At 46.9% G+C, this 19,109-nt stretch overlaps 2 protein-coding genes across 2 annotated transcripts in view; one reads left to right on the forward strand and one right to left on the reverse strand.

Annotated features, from left to right (window-relative positions):
* The window catches only part of CACNA2D4 (calcium voltage-gated channel auxiliary subunit alpha2delta 4), a 165,368-nt gene that overhangs the window by 43,859 nt on the left and 102,400 nt on the right, over positions 1-19,109 (reverse strand). The window lies entirely within an intron of this gene.
* Positions 9,307-16,975, forward strand: LRTM2 (leucine rich repeats and transmembrane domains 2). The gene is made up of 3 exons (XM_067536160.1): positions 9,307-9,430; positions 13,466-14,056; positions 16,302-16,975. Exons 1-3 carry the CDS (start codon positions 9,364-9,366, stop codon positions 16,754-16,756), a joined length of 1,113 nt encoding a protein of 370 aa, XP_067392261.1. The 5' UTR covers positions 9,307-9,363; the 3' UTR covers positions 16,757-16,975.

The following is a 19,109-nucleotide window of genomic DNA, read 5'->3' on the forward strand; positions in this document are numbered from 1 at the left end:
AGTCCAATGGAAGACATTACCTTCCCCACCTTGTCTCTCTAATATCCTGGGACCAACACGGCTACAACTACACTGCCTATAACTTTAACTCTGACATTTCCTAACTTTGCAGTGCTTGACTTTGCAACCCAAAATAACACAGTTTAAAAAAAATGTAATTTCCTAGATTTTTTAACAAAGAGAAAAGAAAAAAAAAGATGTACAAATATAGTAACCCTCCCGCCCCCATCAGAAATCACTAGTAGGATTTAACCCCTAACCTTCAGCCCTGTGGCACAGCTTGAGCTATAGGACTAGCAACATTAGCTGGTTGCAGGCAAAAGCTGTTGTCTAGAGGGAAACGAGAAGGGGAGGGGCCACTGGAGCCATGCACTGCCCAGCACACTCTGTCTCATCCCCACTGGCAGATTGGGGGAACTCCTTTCCCATGTGGTGTCCCCTGGAAGTGGGGATGAACTACTAAGGCAATGTGCTGGGTCTAGTGGAGGGTTGTCAGGAGAACTTGACTTGGATCTCTCTTTCCCCACTCTTGGAGAGGCTGTCTGCTCTTGGGGTTCCCAGTGCAGTATGTGCTGCTGGGGCTTTGGTGGCCGTGTGGGCCTTCAAGCACTAAATTCACACAGAACATGAAGAAGGAAAGAAAGAAAAGATATTTTGCAGCTCCACAGTCCAGCCCCAATAGGTTCCAGGGGCCATTCTGAACCCTGGGCTGTGTTGTACGTCACACGGACTTGCTGAGCTGTGAGCCACATTCTAAAGTGCTGCTCCATGACGCACATCCCTATCCTGATGATCCCCAGTTTCCTTGGAGCAGCAGGCTGTGAGGTGCATCTCCCATGCATGACATGCACATTCTGCGAATTGCTCTGGAAATGTCCCCTGTGGGAGTCTTTTGGGTGATGATGGGAAAGATGCTTCAGGCTCACCCTGAACGTGAAACACAGAGAGTAACCAAGTGAAGCAAATATATGCAACTAACTGATGCAGAAAAAGGCATCAGCAAAAGGTCTTTTTCAAAGTTCCATATACATTTAGTAAAATGTAAGCACCAAGATCAGCCTTTCCCTAGGATTTTTGCCGGCAGTGGTGGGTTACAGCTCTGCTTAGGGTGGGAGTGTGACAGGATTACCACTGCTTGCATCTATTACTATGCCACATCGTTGTGCGTGTGATATTGGCTATTTGATCACTATGAGGGCATAAGCCCCAGAAGCTTTTCTTTTAATTTTAAACCATGTTCAGGATCCCGATGAGGGCCTTTCCCTTCTCCCACAGCGTTTCTGTAGGTCCCGACTCCCCTGCCTGGCAGAGCAGCTCATGACTATTCATGCAGCTTGTGCTCTGATTCCAACTGGACAGCAGCCAGGAGAAGGGCAGCCAGTTGGACTGGGTGGGGATGAGTAGGAATGAAGCGCTAACTCGACAGCTTATGTGGCAGCAATTCTTAACTCACAAGGTTCGCTACCATGAAGTAGATCTGCTCCCAGGAGTGAAAGTGACAGAAGTCGTCAAGATCCAGGCTACTCATGACATAATTCTGAGTTGGTGGTCCTTGCTGCCATCAGCAGACAGACTGTGTAAGGAGGCGGCTAGAGCTCTATAACTCTGTTAGACAGACATGCAGGCAGGCTCTGGTTCTGTCAGTAGTGAGGTATTTTGTGAGGCACTAGGTGGCTTGAGCAGGGAGGTTAACACTGGGTCCACGTAAGATTTAATAGGGACTGGCAGGTGTTGACATGAAAATCCCTTTATCTGTCTGAAGGCCAGGTAGAGTGCCAGCAGCCACTGAGGGAGATTCTCCTACACTGGAGAATGTCCTATTGGCGAGAGATGTCTTAACGCTCTGAGCGCAGGACTGTGAACCAATAGCTACCGTGTTTTAATCTTGAGACTAAGGCCAACGTTTTCAATCCCGGATGCCTAAAGGAAGGCACCTAAATGAAAGTGGCCTGATTCTCAGAAGTGCTAGCAGCTCAGCCCCTTGTAAGTGCCTTTGGCAGAGGCACAAAGGGGACTTAAGGCTGTATCAGAGGATTTCCTTGTCATAGGAGAATTCTCAGCAGGTGTAGGGCCATTCCCTACCCCTACGTTCTCTGAGTGTCACTGAGGAGCGGACCACTAGGTCTGGGTCCTTGAGTGCCAGCCTGCTGAGAATGTGGAAAATGCCTTTCTCTGAGGGAGGTGAAAGCATCAGAGGCAGGATTTTCAAGCAACATCCCCTCTTCCCACAGCTTGAGGGTATGTGACACTGACCTAAACTCAGGGGAGGGGGTCTTTACAAGAATCAGGGAAGAGCATTTTAAACCCCAGCAGATTAAGGGGCAGGGCCAGGATGCAGGGAGGGGAGAGGGAGCAGTCTTCTGTCTTCATCATGCCTGCTGAGCTCAGAGTGGATGCAGTCCTTGTGTCATGAGCCTGAACGGGAGGATTAAACGCCTGAGCCACTACTGACCACAGGATTAACCCCTGCAGGAAATTAAAGCTGCTGTAGAGTAGGCTCTTCCCTCCACAGATGAGAAAGACAGAAATTGGGATTTGGATTAGAATTGGCAAGGCTGGTGACAAGCTGCCACCCACCTGCATCTGTCCCTGGTTGGCTCAGAAAATGGTATCTCCAGCCTCGTATGGAATCCCCCTCCCTGTCTCACTTTGTTATTAATTTTCCTCTGAGTGAGAAGAGCAATAACGCTTCTCTGCACTCAGTGCAGAAGAGAAGGAAGCTAGCTAACCTACTTGTGTGTCTCTCCCCTGAGCCTCTCTCCTGCTCACCTTCGGAGCTGCCTCCATCTCACTACAGGAAACATACATGTGATCTGTATTCAACCTTACTCTGAGAAAATGCTCGTGGATATATGAAATTGCTCCCTGTCAACAGGCCCCTTACTCGCCTTCTCCTGCTGCTCTGGGCCTCCTTCATATGCCACTCCCTAGCTGCCCAAGGTCCTGGCCTCTCGTGTCTCTCCAGAGTTGGACATCCCCAATCTCCCCCACTTCACTACTATGGAACTGCCTCTTTAAGCTGCACCATGCATCCCTAGTTCTCTTCAGCCACGCTAACTATCTACTCCTTCTCCAGTTGCTCTCTGCCTCTTCAGGCTCCTTGAGTTTTAAAATCGCTGCCATCCCCAGCGTCTCTAGTGTCTCTGACACTCAGATGCAGAGAGTTTTGGTTTTTTTGAGAGCAATGGTAACAATCATGGTTTTCTGGTTCAAGCGCAGGACTGGGAGTCAGAAGCTCTAGGTTCTAGCCCTGGCTCTGTTGCAGGCTCACTGGGAGACCTTGGACAAGTTGCTCAGCCCTACATTTTCAAAGGTGTCCACGAAATTGTGGCTGCCTCAAGTTTTGGGTGCTCAGAGGGTCACTTTTAACCCTAAATGATTTCAGTGGGAGCTGCACGTGCTCAGCCTCTCTAAAAATCAGGTGTTCCAAGCTGGGCACCCCAAACAAGAGGCAGTCAAATTTGTGACCATGTTTGGAAATTTAGGCCTCAATTGATTTGTGCCTAGTTTCCTCATCCATAAAACGGGGATAGTACTGTCCTTTCTCACAGCGATATGTGAGGCTAAATTCATTAATGTTTGTAAAACATGTGAAAATCCTTGGATGCCAAGTGTTACAGAAAGCCAGATATTATTAATTCTCATTCCCCCATGCCCTGCTTCACTGAGCCAATAACCATGTTTACGCTTCAGCTGAGCCTAGGTGTTGAGAATTCAAAGGTAGCTTTCTGACCTTAGCATATATATACTTGGGAATAGGGATGAATGTGTAATTCATAACAAGTAACTGATTTGACAGATTCCACCTTTTTTCTGTTTGCAAAATGTCTGCGAACAGCTCGTGATTTTCTTGAGATTATTCAATGGAATTTATCATTAATTTTGCATCCTTTATGGCTTGCTATTGGATGCATACTGCTTAGTTGTGATGGATCAATACAAATTACATGGCATTGTTTTTGTTCCTTTATTGGATGAATATCTCCTATAATCAGGTTTGTGGTGCGAACATAAAATCTGCTTTCCAGGAGTATTTGAGCAAGAGAACGTATCATTGGATTTCTGTGAGCATGTGTGTTAATAAAACAAAAGTTCACAGAAAACAAGCCTCAAAATACATAGAATGTGAGCAATCTGGAGCAGGGACTGTCTCTTCGGCTGTGTCTTCACTGATGGTGGCAAATTCCCCGCCGTCAGATCGACTTCTCTGGATCGACTGAGCAGTCAGTGAAGTCCCGCTCAGTTGATCCAGAAATCGATGCATTAAGACCACCTTCTCAAGTGGCGTAGCGCTGCATCGATGGGAATGCAGTTCCCACCGGCGCAGTGCAGTGAAGACGGCGTGCAGAACAGAAGCAGAGAGGTCGACGGGAGTTACGCAAGTTTTTTCCGTAGCTTGCGTAACTCCGGTCGACTGTCGCTGAATCTCCGAGGTAAGTGAAGACAAGCCCTTACTATGTGTACATACAGTGCCTAGCACAGTCAGCGGCGCTCCAGTCTTGGCTGGGACCTCTGAGTGCTACTGTAATACACAAAAATAAATAATAATAAACAAAAAGGGAATCGCTGCGGCAGGAGCATATAAGCTGAAAAATATAATCGCTCCTGGTCAATTTATTGCAGCACATGCCCAGGTCTCTTGGGATGGCACAAATGGTTTCATGCTCATGTTCCCTTCCCAACTTGGGTGCTGTTTGGGGACAAGCTGATCCACCAAGCAGTTGTTTAACATGTTTTTAAATTGCTTTAATCAGACCACGTGGTCTCTGCCTCCCCAACGCCTTGTGTACAAACTCTCACCCTCCTAGAGATGACTGAGGTTGTGTAGAAAATAAAACCTTATGCTCTAATCACTGCACATGAGGGTACCATCACCCCTCTGCTTTGGGTGGGTCTCAGACTGCAGTGAAAAGAAATCTCAGCAACAATAGCCTCCTCAAAGTAGGGAGGTGGGGGGAATAATCTTTTTAAAGTATCCTCCATTCATTCCCTATCCCTACTGAATTCCAGATAAAGGCTAAAGCAATTTAGCACTGGAGATGGACTTTCCTATCACTCATCAGGGGTTGTGTCATGTGTGTGTGCACTTCCTGTAATGTATTGCTGGCAACTGCTGTAGCCTCTATTAGCTACACTTCCCTAACAGAGGTCACCCATGCCCCCAGTGATACAGGCGGTTTGAGGGGGTTGATGTTGGGGCTGTGATCTAAGGGTTAGAGGAAAGGACTGTGACCACTGATTAAAGCAAAGACTTCCTGGGCTGTACTTCTGATGCCAGCTGATTCCTGTTACACCTTTGGCAAGTCACTTGACCACTTGGTGACTCAGTCTCCCTCTCTGTAAAATGGGGATAATACTATTCATCTATCTATCGATTTATAGTACTCTGATAGCAGGGGTTCAGTCTGATTTTCCAGCATGCTGAACAACCACCACTCCAATTGGAAAGTCAGGGGGAGTTGCAGGTGCTCAGTACTTCAGAAAATCATGCCCTTAGTTGAGTAACTCCATAATAAATAGTAATAGCAATGAATGTCTGTAAAGCACACGGAGAGCCTGGGATAGAAGGTGTTATAGAATTGCAGAAACAACATGCGGAGGCAGAAGGCGGGGCCCACAGAGATTCTCCACAGCCTCACAATATGCCCTGTGGGACCCTATTCCTGAGAGATTTTGATTCAGCCCAAAGACAAGGTTTTTAAGAGATACTGCACTGGTCACAAATGAAGAGGGGAGGTGCAGCGTGCAGTGGTAGCTCCTGCTGTAGCTTTTATTCACCGGAATGCCTGACAACAGCTGCAGGAGCAATTAAAGTGAAATGTTCTATAGCTTTAGGGTTCTCTAACAACTCTATAGCTTTTAAGTTCCCCAAGGGAGCTAATAAGGGTGGAAAGGGGCTCCACAGGGAGCCCAAGTGGTGGACTGAATGCCAGAGTAGGGCTTCAGCTCAGTGCATTTCTGGGAATTGTAACATGAGGTCCATGATAGATTAAACTCATTACATTGCCCTGAGCTGAAACTAAAAATGTTGCCCCTTGGTCTGCTCTGTCAGAGGGCACAAAGAAAAAGCATATCCCTCACTCCACAGGCTGTCTTGGGCACTGACATTGAATTTGGAAAGTGTTGAATTTCAGGCATATGGAACATTGCATTGGACACAATGTCTTAGTGATCACAGGGCATCCATTGGGCTCAGGATACAGTGTCCTAGAGACCACAAGGCATCCAGTGGACCCAGTGTCCCAGGAACCAGAGGGCATCCAATAGGGGATACAACCACAGGATACAATGACCCCAGGACTGTGGAGCAGTCGGGGTATTGATCCCAGGATGCAAAACAGTCTTAAAGTTGGCAAATCCAGCCACTTGAGGATTTCCTTTGTGAAGAGGAATCCCAGGGTGGCTTAGAGCTGCCATAATAGCTTTTCTAACCCCAGGCATAGGGGAAGTAGCTGGGGTACTCATGACTGGCTGCTTGCCACTTGCATAAGATAGAGCATCATGAAGGTATAGGTTGGGCGCCAGAATGCAGATATGTGAGCAAGTTTGTACAAGACGGGTGTGTCTGAATATGGGCCACAAGTCATTCAGGAGTATGTGTACGTGCACATACATGTATGTGTGTGCTTTTGCCTACATAGGATATATTTGTAATCATGCATGTGTGTGTGCATGTGTCTGCACACATGTATGAGACTATAGATGGCTATGTGGGTGAGAGTGTATGTGTGGGTGTGTGCATAAATGTTTAGGTCATAACTATGATATGTGTGTTCGGTCTGTGTATGCACCCATCTGTTTATGTCACATGCCCATGGATGGGCATATGTGCACTAACACAGGTACTTACATGAGTGGCATAGGAGTACATGTAGATGTGTTTACGGGCAGGCTCTTGGTGCATGTTTACATCACATGCTCATGCAGGGACAAGTGTGTCTTATGTCTCTATACAGTCATATGTCCATAGATGCACATCCATTCTTGCGCATGTTGCAGTACAGGTGAGAGAATTAACGCCTGAACAGGTGTTAATCACTAGACACTGCAATAAATTTTAAACACAGGGAAAGGTCTCATTTATACACGTCTAATCCTTCCACCCCATGTGGTGTGCTTGAGCCTTGTCAATGTATCACTGGAAGAGGAACCTGTGATGTACCAGAATTTAACACCTGAACTGGACGCTTGATGCAAGAGCAGCGGAAACTAGGGCCAGAGACACCATCACTGTCCTAGTGCTCAGCTGCTGCCAACATTGCTTTGAACCCCCGCCCTGTACTGGGTATTGGGATGGAGAGGAATGACTGCATGGGAGATCCTGTGGGGGTGAAAATGCCACCTAATGAATTGATGGGAGAGGTCAGGGAGCACCCAGGAATCTTTTTAAAGCTAAGCAGCCTTGGTGGGAGCTAAGCCAGGTGATACAGATGAGTGTTAACAAAACAACAACCAACAGGCAAGGAACAGAGCTATCTATCACACAGACAAAGTGTGATGAAGAGAAGTGAGGGGGAAAAAGAGAGAGAGAATGGCAAGCATCCCCTACTGCCTAAGGGAAGGACAGGAACATTCGACAACAGGATTTGAAACTGATCAACACCAGCTATCCAGCAGCTGGATAAGTCTCTGTGGCTGTCAGCTTAACTCTGCCATTTGTTCCTGTGGTGTAGGGAGTTAAATAGGACACAGAGAAAGCCTGTTGGCTGGGAGTTGAAGTCAAGGAGGGGGAAGAGAAGAGACTGCAGTCGGACAGTGCCCAGGGAGTCGGGGGGAAGCAGCGGTGGGTAAAGACCCTCCAGGTAAGTGTTCCTGGCTTTTCACTGTTCTCACTGATAAAGAGAGACAGACTGAGGGATTTCAGAGGCTGCATTTAAGACAGAGCCATGGCTACAGATGGTGTGAAAGCACCTCTCTACACCCAGCAAGCAAACATATGGAATGGGGGCAGCTATTTGTTCAGGTTTTTCCTTCAGCTGCAGATTGTAGGCAAGATAGTCCAGCTCAGTTGTGGGGTGGTATGGGGAGTCTTTTTGTCATTGTTGCTGCTAATGCATCTTTTGCATTGGCATTTTGATATGATTATCTACAACAGCCTGGCAAAATGTACCGACCCGGGCACTAAATCTGCTCACCCCTCTTATTGAGACAATAATTAAAATATCTCCTGATGTTTTACTTGCCCTTGAAAATAAATTAGTCACTGGGGGGTGTGGGCAAATAGAATTGATGCACGTGTGCTGGGAGAAGATGCCCTGATGGGTGCATTGTGCACATCTAAAAATAAAAGCTAGGGGCATTGTCAGAGCCCTCCAGAGGAGTCAAAGGGGGGATATTCAGTCATGTGACTTTCCTGTACATTGGTGGGAATTTGCCCAGCTAACCCCTGGTGTGACTGCTGGGAAAACATCCCCTAGCTGATACTTGAAAGAGTAGGCAGAGGAACAGAAGGGTCTGCAAAGCTTCCATCTTCCCTGCTTGCTTTATTCAGAGGGAAGAGAGAGGATGCAGGGGGGAGGACCTGTTGTCATAGTCACTTAGTGGCAGGGGAGAGTTTATGGTCTCCGGATTTCTAATTAGGAGAAGCATTTTTCTTCTTCTAATTGAGATGTAATTCCTTCTCTTCCCCTCCCTCCCCACCCCCATTCCTGGTCGTCCCTTCTCCTATAAGGCTCCTATTCTGCTCACTTGCTCCTGCATCTGCTGCAGTCTGAAATCCCCAAGCTGATGAGCTGCATTATATACCTTCCCCGCTGTAGACATTACATCCATTTTATCTCCAAAGAGAAAGGAGGCATTTGCAAGGGTGAAAGGGTGCTTGGCAGCCACCACCAGTGCCTAGACTACTGCGAATCCGTGTCACAGGGAGTGGATGCACAGTAGGTATCGGCACATGTGTGGCAAGAGGGAAGGAGCTGAGGGTTATTGCTCTTCTTGGATCACCTCAGCAATCCACAACACTGACCTTTAGTGTGAGAAAAGTTTTGCTAGTACATTCACCCCAGACTATTCAGGGTGATCAAAATCTAAGATAAGACCTGTCAACTCAGCACACTAATGAACAGAGCCTGATTTTAACACAGTGTTCCAAACTGAATTAACCTTCATCTTTCCTCTCGCTTTGCACCCTTATTCTCTAAAACAGTTTGCCATCCCACTCCCAAAGGTGAAACACAACTGGGGAGGGAAATGGAACCCTTGAGCCTATCTCCTCCTGTCTCTAGAGAATGGAGAACCATGTGCTTCTGCTTTTTCTTTTAGGATCTGACAGGTAGGGCACCCAGCTTGCTCCTCCCTCCTGTGAGAACGTGTGCCAGGCTGGCTGGAGGACGGGAAGCCACGCTGGAGAAAACGGTGACCATAATGCTGTCTGTGAGTGCTGGCCACTGGTGGAGGAACAGGTTTTCCATGAGGTGGCAACAGACCTGCTGTAAGTGCTGCCCATTTGATCAGGTGCTAAGTGTGATGTCCCAGTATCTCAGGGGACGTCAGGAGAGAAAATAGGGTTTCCACAGTCCAAGGCACTGAGTGAATGGCCATGCTGGCCGTGAGAGCCTACAATGCTCAAGATGAGTTTAAGGTGGGAGGGTCTGTAATGAGTGTTTCTGATTTCCCTTTGGACTGGGTCTGACTGGGGAGAGAGAGCGGGATGGGTACTAGAACACAGTTACTGCCTAAGGGCCACACAGAACATTTGTCAGCTTCAGACCTTGTAAAGAGCCGATTTCTTCCTGCCTTCTCTTTGTGATCCTGGGTAGTACCTGAGTCGCTGAGCAAGGCTGCTGACTCTTTGGGGAGGAAGGTATGTTTTAGATCTGAGGTAGTATAAGAAATAAGTGCCCATTCCATTACTGAGGCACTGTCACATGTAGACAAATCAAAGAAGAATAAATGCACGCATCTCCCAACTCTCTAATCCCTTTCACTGCTGTTAAATTAACATTTTAGCTCCTCCATCTTCCTACTGCAGGATCCACGCTGGGGCAGCTGCTCCATTGTCCCAGAGCGTGGAACACATGCCCCTATGGCACTCCAAAGCAGCAGCAGTGGGATTTCAGGGAGGGAGGGTGTCTGTACTTCAGTGCACAGTCTGGTAATCACAACAAAGGAAAAAATGACCCCTCACTACTGAGAACACGAGCAGCCATGCAAGTTTATAGTCCCCCTCCTAAAATTCTGCCCCAGGGCTGCCACGTAAGAAGCTGAGGGAATTATTTCCTTCTCTGTAGGAAACTATCCTTGTAATCCATCCGCACCAACTAGATTGCTATATAAATTATTTACTGTGAATGCTACTGAGCCCTGACCTAATCTGATACGCCTGGCTCAGCTTTCTGCCACCTACCAGGGTCACTGAACACCCCAGAAAGTAACATCATCTTTCCACTCCTCTCATACTGCTGCAGTGTTGCTCTGCACTATCCTGGCTGGACAAAAGCCTAACAGTTTGTCTACCACTTCCCTGCTTCTCTTAGTGTGGGGCAGAGCGCTCATCTGTGAGATGAGTTTCCAGGTCTCAATCCATACCCAGAACAGATGCATTCTTCAAGGGTAAGGAAAATGAAATCAGACCTCTGCCTGACTGCTATTTCAATAAAATGGACAATGCTGATGTCCATGTTTCCAGGAGTACAGTGTGTGGGCAATGAGGATCCTCTCTTTTTGGCGAACCCTGCATCAGTACAGAGACCTGGAGCAAATCAAACTCCTGAACACAAACACACACACAGCTGCCTGACACATTGCTCCTGCCAACCAGTGTCAGCTCTAATGGCGGAATCCCAGAGCAGCTCAGTCAGGGGCCAATGGAGGGTAGGTATTTGGAGAGAGAGGCCCTGAACAGAGCATCACTTGTATAGTAGTACCTGGGTGTTCTCGCCTTTCTCTCTGTACAAAGAGGCTAAGTGTTATCTCATCATCAGAGCTGTCAATCTATTATTAATACTGTACTTCTGTCAAGCATCCAGGAAAAGACAGGACCACTTGAGTGACTCATGTCTCTCTCCCTTCCCCTTTCTAACTCTTGTTCTTTCAAGTCCCATTCTGCAGCAAGAAAGAGACATGTTCTGAGTGGAATTAAATATCGTCCAGTCAGACAGCACTGCTACTGTGCCAATACACAGAATAGGATCTGCTTTCATGGCACTTGAGAAAGAGTCTCTGTGCTAATGACCCCAACCTTTGCTTGACAGGAAGGCCTGGGTGCTTAGGATAAAGTTCTTCCCTCTGTTTGGCCACAGTGATCCATTAGCCTCGTTAGGTTGAGCTGGTACAAGAGGGCACTGATTGGTGTCTCCTTGGCCTACATAGCCAATTTCATTTGCTTGAGAGAGAAAAACTTCTGAAGGACTCATTAGATACAGCCTGAGAAAAGAAAATCTGGGGCATTCTATCTGCACCCTTATCCTCTCATCATCCGATCCTTCAAGAAGCTGCACTGCCTATGATCCAAATCCTAAAGCCCTTACTTCAGTCTTCAATCAGTCCACAATCTGGCAAACTCCCACTAAAGTCAATGGGAATTTGAATACCAAAAGGACTAAATAAAGCCTAAGCAAGGCCCACAGGATTTGGCCCCATTACTGGGAAATGGGACATCACTGGTATAAACCTAGCCTCTCCAAAATATTTGCTTCCACCAGATACCTCTCCCAAGAGGCACTTCCCAGGAGTTCCTTGGGGTTAAGAAACAATACATTCTGGAAGTTGGTCCCTACAAAAAGAAGCAGGAAAGCAGACAGGATAAGAGAATCCAGTTTCCAATACATGAAAGACAATCCATGGCGAGGCTACAGTATAAGGACACTGTTTGAGTTCTATCTACTTTAATACTGAACCGCAGAATGAATCAAAAGCAGAGGTAGTCAATTATTTTTGCCAAGGTTCAAATTTCTTGGTCTAGGTATAGTCAAGGTTCAGACTCCAGATAAAATAATAAAAACAATAACAACAATAGTGATAATATGTAAATAAAAGATTTTGGGGTCCATTCAAAAGTGTCTGTTGGTCTGGATTTAGCCCTATTGACTACCCCTGATCTAAAGCCACCAAATGATATTGACTTCTACAAGGCAAAGTGAAGAGAAGAGAGGACTGGGTATGAAGTAAGGACAAAACTACTTTAGTTTTGGTCAAATGTTCAACTTCCAGCCCCTGAAAACATTGAGGGGGTTGGACTGATTTCCTGCTCTGAAGATACTTTTCGTGAAAGGAGTTACAGTGAATATGAGAGTTCAGTACTTAAGCATGAGTGCAACCGCTACACTCCCCCAGTATGAGGTGAAAAGCTTGCTCTCCTGTTGCTGGTGCTGTATTGTCACAGGCATGAGGTGCTAATGTTGAGGCCACTAGTTCCCCACATGGGTTGAAGTCCTACAGCCCTACACATCCACAGTGACTGCAATGGTTGCCCCTCCTGGTCAATGCGACTAGCCCTGAAGATGGCAGGAATAACTTGTTCACAATCAGGCCCCTAGAGACATAGTTCAATGCCTTCTTCCCTTCTCCCACCTGGCCTACCCAAGATTAAACATCACCTGTGAGACACCACAGTCCAGGGCTCAGCCTCCCATATCCTGCTCAACACTTACATCTTCACCAGCTAATCTTGCATTTTTTCTGAGTTCTCCCCTGGCAACAGGTGGTTTGGGGAGCATTGCAAAGTTTGCCAGCCTCTCAGGTTAGCAAAGACGGGTGTGTGTGTCCATGTTTAGGGCCTTCAGAAGTGATTTTGACAGCAGTGCCAAATGCAAAGTGTCCAGTTGGTTAGAGAGACTATTGGGCACTTTTACACTTTACCGAGCCTCCAGTCTCATGCAACTAACACTGAGGCCTGTCACCACTTGATATGGGCCCCAGCTGCAAAGTGTGGCTCTGGAGCTGAACTTACCCATGGTTAGGGATTGTTTGGATCCAGGGTTTAGGTTGGGCCCAGCGGTAGGGGTTGGGGCTGAGTCCACTTTTAGCCATCACACATCACAATCTAAGGGAGTGGGGCCGATCAGAAAAACTCGTGAAGGTGTTTATTTCTGAGCAATGTGGCTTTTAAAAATATACCCAAAAGACCAGACCCTGACTATTCTGAGTTGATCGTTAGCCCAGGCCATGTGTCCCAGCATGCTCTGCTCCATTCTAATTTACTCTGTGGAGTGTTCTCACATCAGGCAGCAAAGCCCTCTGGGACACACTGACCTTTTGTTCTAGTGAAACTGTAGGGATGTTTACTCACCAGCCCTGCTCGTGCACCAAAAACGCTAACCGGAGAAAGGCTGAGAGCAAACTCATGCTGCCAGGGACCTAGCAGTGTCAGGGCACATCTGTGAGAAGCACATTTTGCTGCAGGGAATGGCAGTGAAGAATTCCGCTGTGATCATATTGTAGCCTTAATTGTATTAAAAATGGATGACTTAAAGAGGGATAAGCACTGTTCTAACACACCCTCTCTGCTCTGCTTTTCACCCACTAGTGCTCGCCTGTTGGCTATCTCTGTGTGCGGCAGAGTCCCTCTTCACTTGCCCTTCCGCCTGCAAGTGTAACAGCGGCAGTCTGGAAGTGGACTGTAGTGGCTTGGGCCTCTCATCCATCCCTTCAGACCTTCCTACAAATACCAGAATCTTCCTCTTCCTCAACAACAAGCTAAGCGTGCTGCCAGGACCAGTCTTTTCCAATCTCTCTGCCCTACAGAGGCTGGACCTTTCCAACAACTTCTTGGACCAGCTTCCTCAGAACATCTTCAGTGACCTAGGGAACCTCACCGAACTACAGCTAAGGAACAACAGTATCAGGACCCTGGACAAGGACCTTCTGCAGCACATGGCTCTTCTACGCCAACTAGACCTATCCATCAATGGCCTCGCTCAGATACCCTCAGGAATTTTCGATGACCTCCCTGCTCTCCGTTTGCTCTCCCTCAGGTCTAACCGCCTGCAGAGTCTAGACAGGGTGACCTTTGAACCATTAGTCAGCTTGCAGCAGCTTCAAGTTGGGGATAATCCCTGGGAATGTGACTGTAACCTGAGAGACTTCAAACACTGGATGGAATGGTTCTCTTACCGAGGTAAGTGCCATGGGGAGAGGGATCCAATCAAAGGGTTACAGATTGACTGCTAAACTGTGCAGTGGAGGAGAGAGATACACAGAAAAGATAAGATAGATAAGAAAGACAGATCAGGTTGACCTAAATTCTTGAACTTGGCCAAAGAGAAGAGGGACAGTACTATAATGCTATGCTGTGCTTTAACGTAGTAATGCTATAGTTATTGCTGAGATGGTGCTTGCATTCTAAAATCCTCTTTTCAGATGCTAACTATTTCTCATACTTGCTCCCAAACCCAAAGGTGGATTTTTTTTGGTGGGGGAGAGAACTTTTTTAAAAAGCTTGAAAATTTTAGAGTTACGAGTTTGAAAAAAAGATGCTTTTCATATTTAAAAATAGTTCTCCAGACCATTTCCTTGTGTTGGAATAACTAAAAACAAAACTGTTGGTAAAGCTTCAGGTTTGCCTCCAGTAAAGCAAATATCAGAAATGTTGACATCTGAAGAATTTTGGTTTATAAATAACAAGTATTGCCAAACAAAATATCAAAAAATCATGAGTCAGGCCCCCAAAAACATGATTTTTTTAAGCCAATCATAAGTTTTTTTAAATAATAGATTTGGAGACCTTTTTATTTGCCTTCTGATGTTGAAACCTACATGGTTTACATTTTAAAGCTTTTCTTTGCAACACTGAGGGCTAAAAGCTGAAATTCTCTCAGAATCACATGACTCCAGGAGCTGGGATTTTAAGAAAAACACCATATATAGTGACAACACCAAGGCACAACCATGCTCCCTTTGAAGCCACTGAGAGCAGGAGTAGGCCTCAATTTCTAGAATGGCAACAGCCATGTTACCTCTAGTGATCTCAAATAACCACACTGGGAAGAGATTACATGACGTGCAATCACGAGGCTGCAGTTTGAAGTAGGCATTAACATGAGCACAGTCAAAAAGGCACACTGGTACCTCTTTTTCTTTGTGACTTTTTTTCTTAAGTTGACGCTCTCATCACAGAATGAGAGAAGCATACAGAGAGCATTCTGTTTTTTTCCCCTCAGAAGAATTTGCACAAAAACAGTGAAGCACTTGCATCAACACAGACTGCTAAATGTATGGAAGGAAGTGTGGAGTACTTAGACTATGGGATTTGGAGTTTTAGCCCCTGGGTTCTAATTTCAACTCTGCCATTGACTTGCAGTTTTGTCTTAGGCAGGTTACTTTATCTTTTTGTGGCTCATTTCCCCCATATGTAAAAAGGGGCTAATAACTCTAACCTTCATATCTTAAAGGGCTTTGTGAGGGTTAGTTAAATTCAAGTTTTAATGTGTTTTGATACCCTTAGATTGAAGGTATATAAAGCATTACTAAATACTAACTATTCACCCCATGTGTTAGATTGTAGCTACTGAAGCCCTACCCACATAAAGGGCTGTGGAGAGACATCACAACCCGTGATAGTTGCTGAAGCCATTCTGCCTGCAGTGTGCTGAGGCAGGCAGACAGAATGTCATCAGGGTTAGCATATGAGCAAACGTAGGAGCAGCCCCTGATACATCATTTTAAAGGTGCAGCGTCTGCTCTCCTGGCACTGTTTGTGGACCCCCTACCAGAGTGAGTGAATGTGACATGGCCATGCCTCCATCCCATCACCTTTGATATATGTAGTGCAGTTGGCAGTGCTATCCACCCTCCCGCTTCTCACTCTTGCACACTGGCTGGATTCTGGCTGCCTCTTGGAGTACAGAAGGGTTTCCTGCGTCCTCTCCCCCACTGTGCACTCATGGAAGAGAGACCAGATTATCATAGAATCATAGAATATTAGAGTTGGAAGGGACCTCAGGAGGTCATCTAGTCCAACCCCCTGCTCAAAGCAGGACTAACTTCAGCTATATCATCCCAGTCAGGGCTTTGTCAAGTCCCAGCTTAAAAACCTCTAAAGATGGAGATTCCACCACCTCCCTAGGTAACCCATTCCAGTGCTTCACCACCCTCCTAGTGAAAAACTTTTTTTTATGGCCCCTTAGGTATTATAAGGCCCAGTTATGTTCACTTGGGTAACCAGACCTTTGAATTTTCTGGCTTCTGTGGGCCAGATCCTCAGTTAGTGCCAGTGGAGTTTCGCTGATTTACACCAGCTGAGAATCTAGACCTATGTATTTAAATGCTGAACCACAACGATGTGCTGACATGGCTCATTGCATTGAATCAGGCTCTGCCTGGCACTGAGCTGTGAATCACCCCTCTTTTCTTTGTTGGGACAGGAGGGAAGATTGACCAGCTGGCATGTACGTTGCCCAAGGAGCTGCGGGGAAAGGATATGCGAATGGTCCCCATGGAGATGTTCAACTACTGTTCACAGCTGGAGGATGAGAATGGCTCCACTGTGCTGGACAATTCTGGTCCACCGTGCACTAAAGGAAGCCCAACTCCTTCAAAATCCAAATCAGGTCCAGAACCAGACGTGGAGCCTAGCGTGGGGTGCCCCCAGAAACAGAGATATCGGCCTGTTAGTGTGCGCCGAGCCATTGGCACAGTGATCATAGCTGGGGTGGTGTGTGGCATCGTGTGCATCATGATGGTGGTGGCAGCAGCTTATGGCTGTATCTATGCGTCCCTCATGGCCAAGTACCACCGAGAGCTGAAGAAGAGGCAGCCGCTAATGGGTGACACAGAGGGCGAACACGAAGAACAAAAGCAAATCTCCTCTGTGGCATGAAAGTCTTCCTGGAAGGCAGGGGCAGAAGTGAGCAGGGTACCTGAGAGCAGCAAGGCCTGGGTCCTCCCACAATCCATCTTCCCAGACAGATGGACAGACTGTGCTGCCACTCCACTCATTCAATTACTGCAACATGCTTCGGGGTTAGGACATCTAGCTCTAAATTTCATTCCTCAGCATCAGGCCCTTTTACACCCCTTCACCCCCACGCCCTCCCAAGTGAATAAACTATAGTCATACCTCAAGTGCTTGCCATGCCTCATCCTTGCACAGAGCTCCCTTGGGATATGCACAGCAAGGGCAGCCAATACCTTCCAGGAGCCCCTGATATCCTGACACCCTCCTCTCAGCTTCAGTCCCCACTTCCTCCTACATCTCCCAGAGCCTTCTGCAACCAGAAAGAGCAGCCAACTGTGCTGAAGAAGCTCCTCATGTAATGAGCAAGACACCAGAGCAAGTGTCTCACTGGTGGAGTCATTGGTGTTACTGGACAGTGAGCTACTCCCCATTTCCTGTACAGTTGAGGAAAACCTGGTAAAGAGAATACTGGGAGAGACAGAAGGTCCCTAGATGGTCACAAAAGGGAGAGAAGGGAGATTCCCCTTCTCACTTTAAATGCTGGAAAGACACACCTTAACTCAAGATCTGAGCACACAGACTCCATCCGCTCACCCTGCCAAACACCCAGTCTGTACACGGACATGCACACACATTTATCACCCACATGTACATACTAACAGCGATGTGCATACACATACAGACATGCCAATCCCCCACATGTGCATACAAACATAGCCATATGCACTGGCATATACTGCATTCACTTGCATAGCTATGTGTATTGATACATTCCTATTCTGGAGCACCTAAAGGCGTGCTAGACACCTCCCAATACAGATAACCAACCCTGGGCTTACAAAGATATCTCAGAGATGGTGCAAAGACGTAGGAAGGGGTAGGAGAGGAAGGACGGAGGCAACATTCTTAAGATTCCAGTGTTAACCAGTGAAGGTTAGTGCACAGCACTAGTGAAACATGGGTTTGTGTTTATTTTATAGTTTTATAAGATAAACGGAATGGGTGACGAATGGGAAGGTGGAGTCTGCAGGTGTCCTGTAGACATTGTGGATGAAGAGGGTACTCAAGAGGGATTGAAAAGAGGAGCTTGCCGACCAGCACAGGAATTGCGATCCATGAATAGGGGCAGCATGGAAAACGGAATGGAGGCGGTTGTGGGAGAAGCAAATAAACAGGGTGACAGCTGGCATCACTGGCAGAGTAGAGTGGGTGTGTGGTGGGAAGGCAAAGTGATAAGTAGAGAGGGGCAGAATTATTATGCAGAGCCTTGAACGTGAGCACAGAAAGTTAGAACTTGATGCAGTGAGGAAGAAGAAAGATTCCAAGAGGTGGGTGCAATGGTCATCACATGGGTCTATATACATACCCCACTGACACAGATGTGTTCACAATCACTCACACACAGCCCCACCTCAGACAAATATAAGGATATATGCACACACACAGAGACACACACACAAACTGACTAACATGCAAACATACACATGCATGTGCTCACTGACAAGCACACACATGCACTGTATTTGTCACCTAGGTAACTTTTCCCAGGCCCAATTTTAAAACCCACACAGCCTCATATTAGCCTCATCTCTTCTTCAACTGACAAAAAAAAAAAAAAAAAAGCCAACACAAGGACTCATTTTGTATCATTGGAAATGGGATAAAGTGCTATCTCCAAGGGAAAGCACACATTGCCATGGTAACCTGCTCTAACCCGTCACAGTGGGTTTTCCTGGGACAGGAAGATGACTCCAGAGGTTATGCAGCTCTGATGTTTGTGGCCGGTGTGATCCTTGCTATCCTGAAATGATCTGGCAAGCAGCTCAGATTTCTAGGATATTTCTCCGGTAAGCCAGGTGCAGAGTCCAGCAATCATTGCAGCTGGTACAGCCAGGTCATATCAACTCCTTCCCTCTCCTATTGTATCCTGATGACTTCTGATGATATGCAGCCCTTCCCTGTAGCTGCTGCTGGATTCCAGTGGAAACAACACACGTTCCCTCCCACCCCAACCCCTTCATTGTCAGGCCGGCTGTCATATCAGCCAACAGGGACACTACCAAATACTCTTATACAGTTTGGAGTGGCAAAATCCTCCTACCGGTCCAGAGCCGCCAGATCCAAAGAGATGGGATAACCCCAGACAGGTGTAATGCTATTTCCCGTTTGTCTGGTGATGGCATGGACAGAGAAGAATGTTCTGCATGAAGAGGAAGGGAGGCTGCCACGCAGGTGGACATAGGAGAGGCACATTCTACACACCCATTCTATGGTG

The sequence above is a fragment of the Emydura macquarii genome, unplaced genomic scaffold (assembly GCF_026122565.2).
Source record: "Emydura macquarii macquarii isolate MOO-44397 ecotype Brisbane River unplaced genomic scaffold, CSIRO-AGI_Emac_v2 contig_3530, whole genome shotgun sequence".
Taxonomy (NCBI): domain Eukaryota; kingdom Metazoa; phylum Chordata; order Testudines; family Chelidae; genus Emydura; species Emydura macquarii.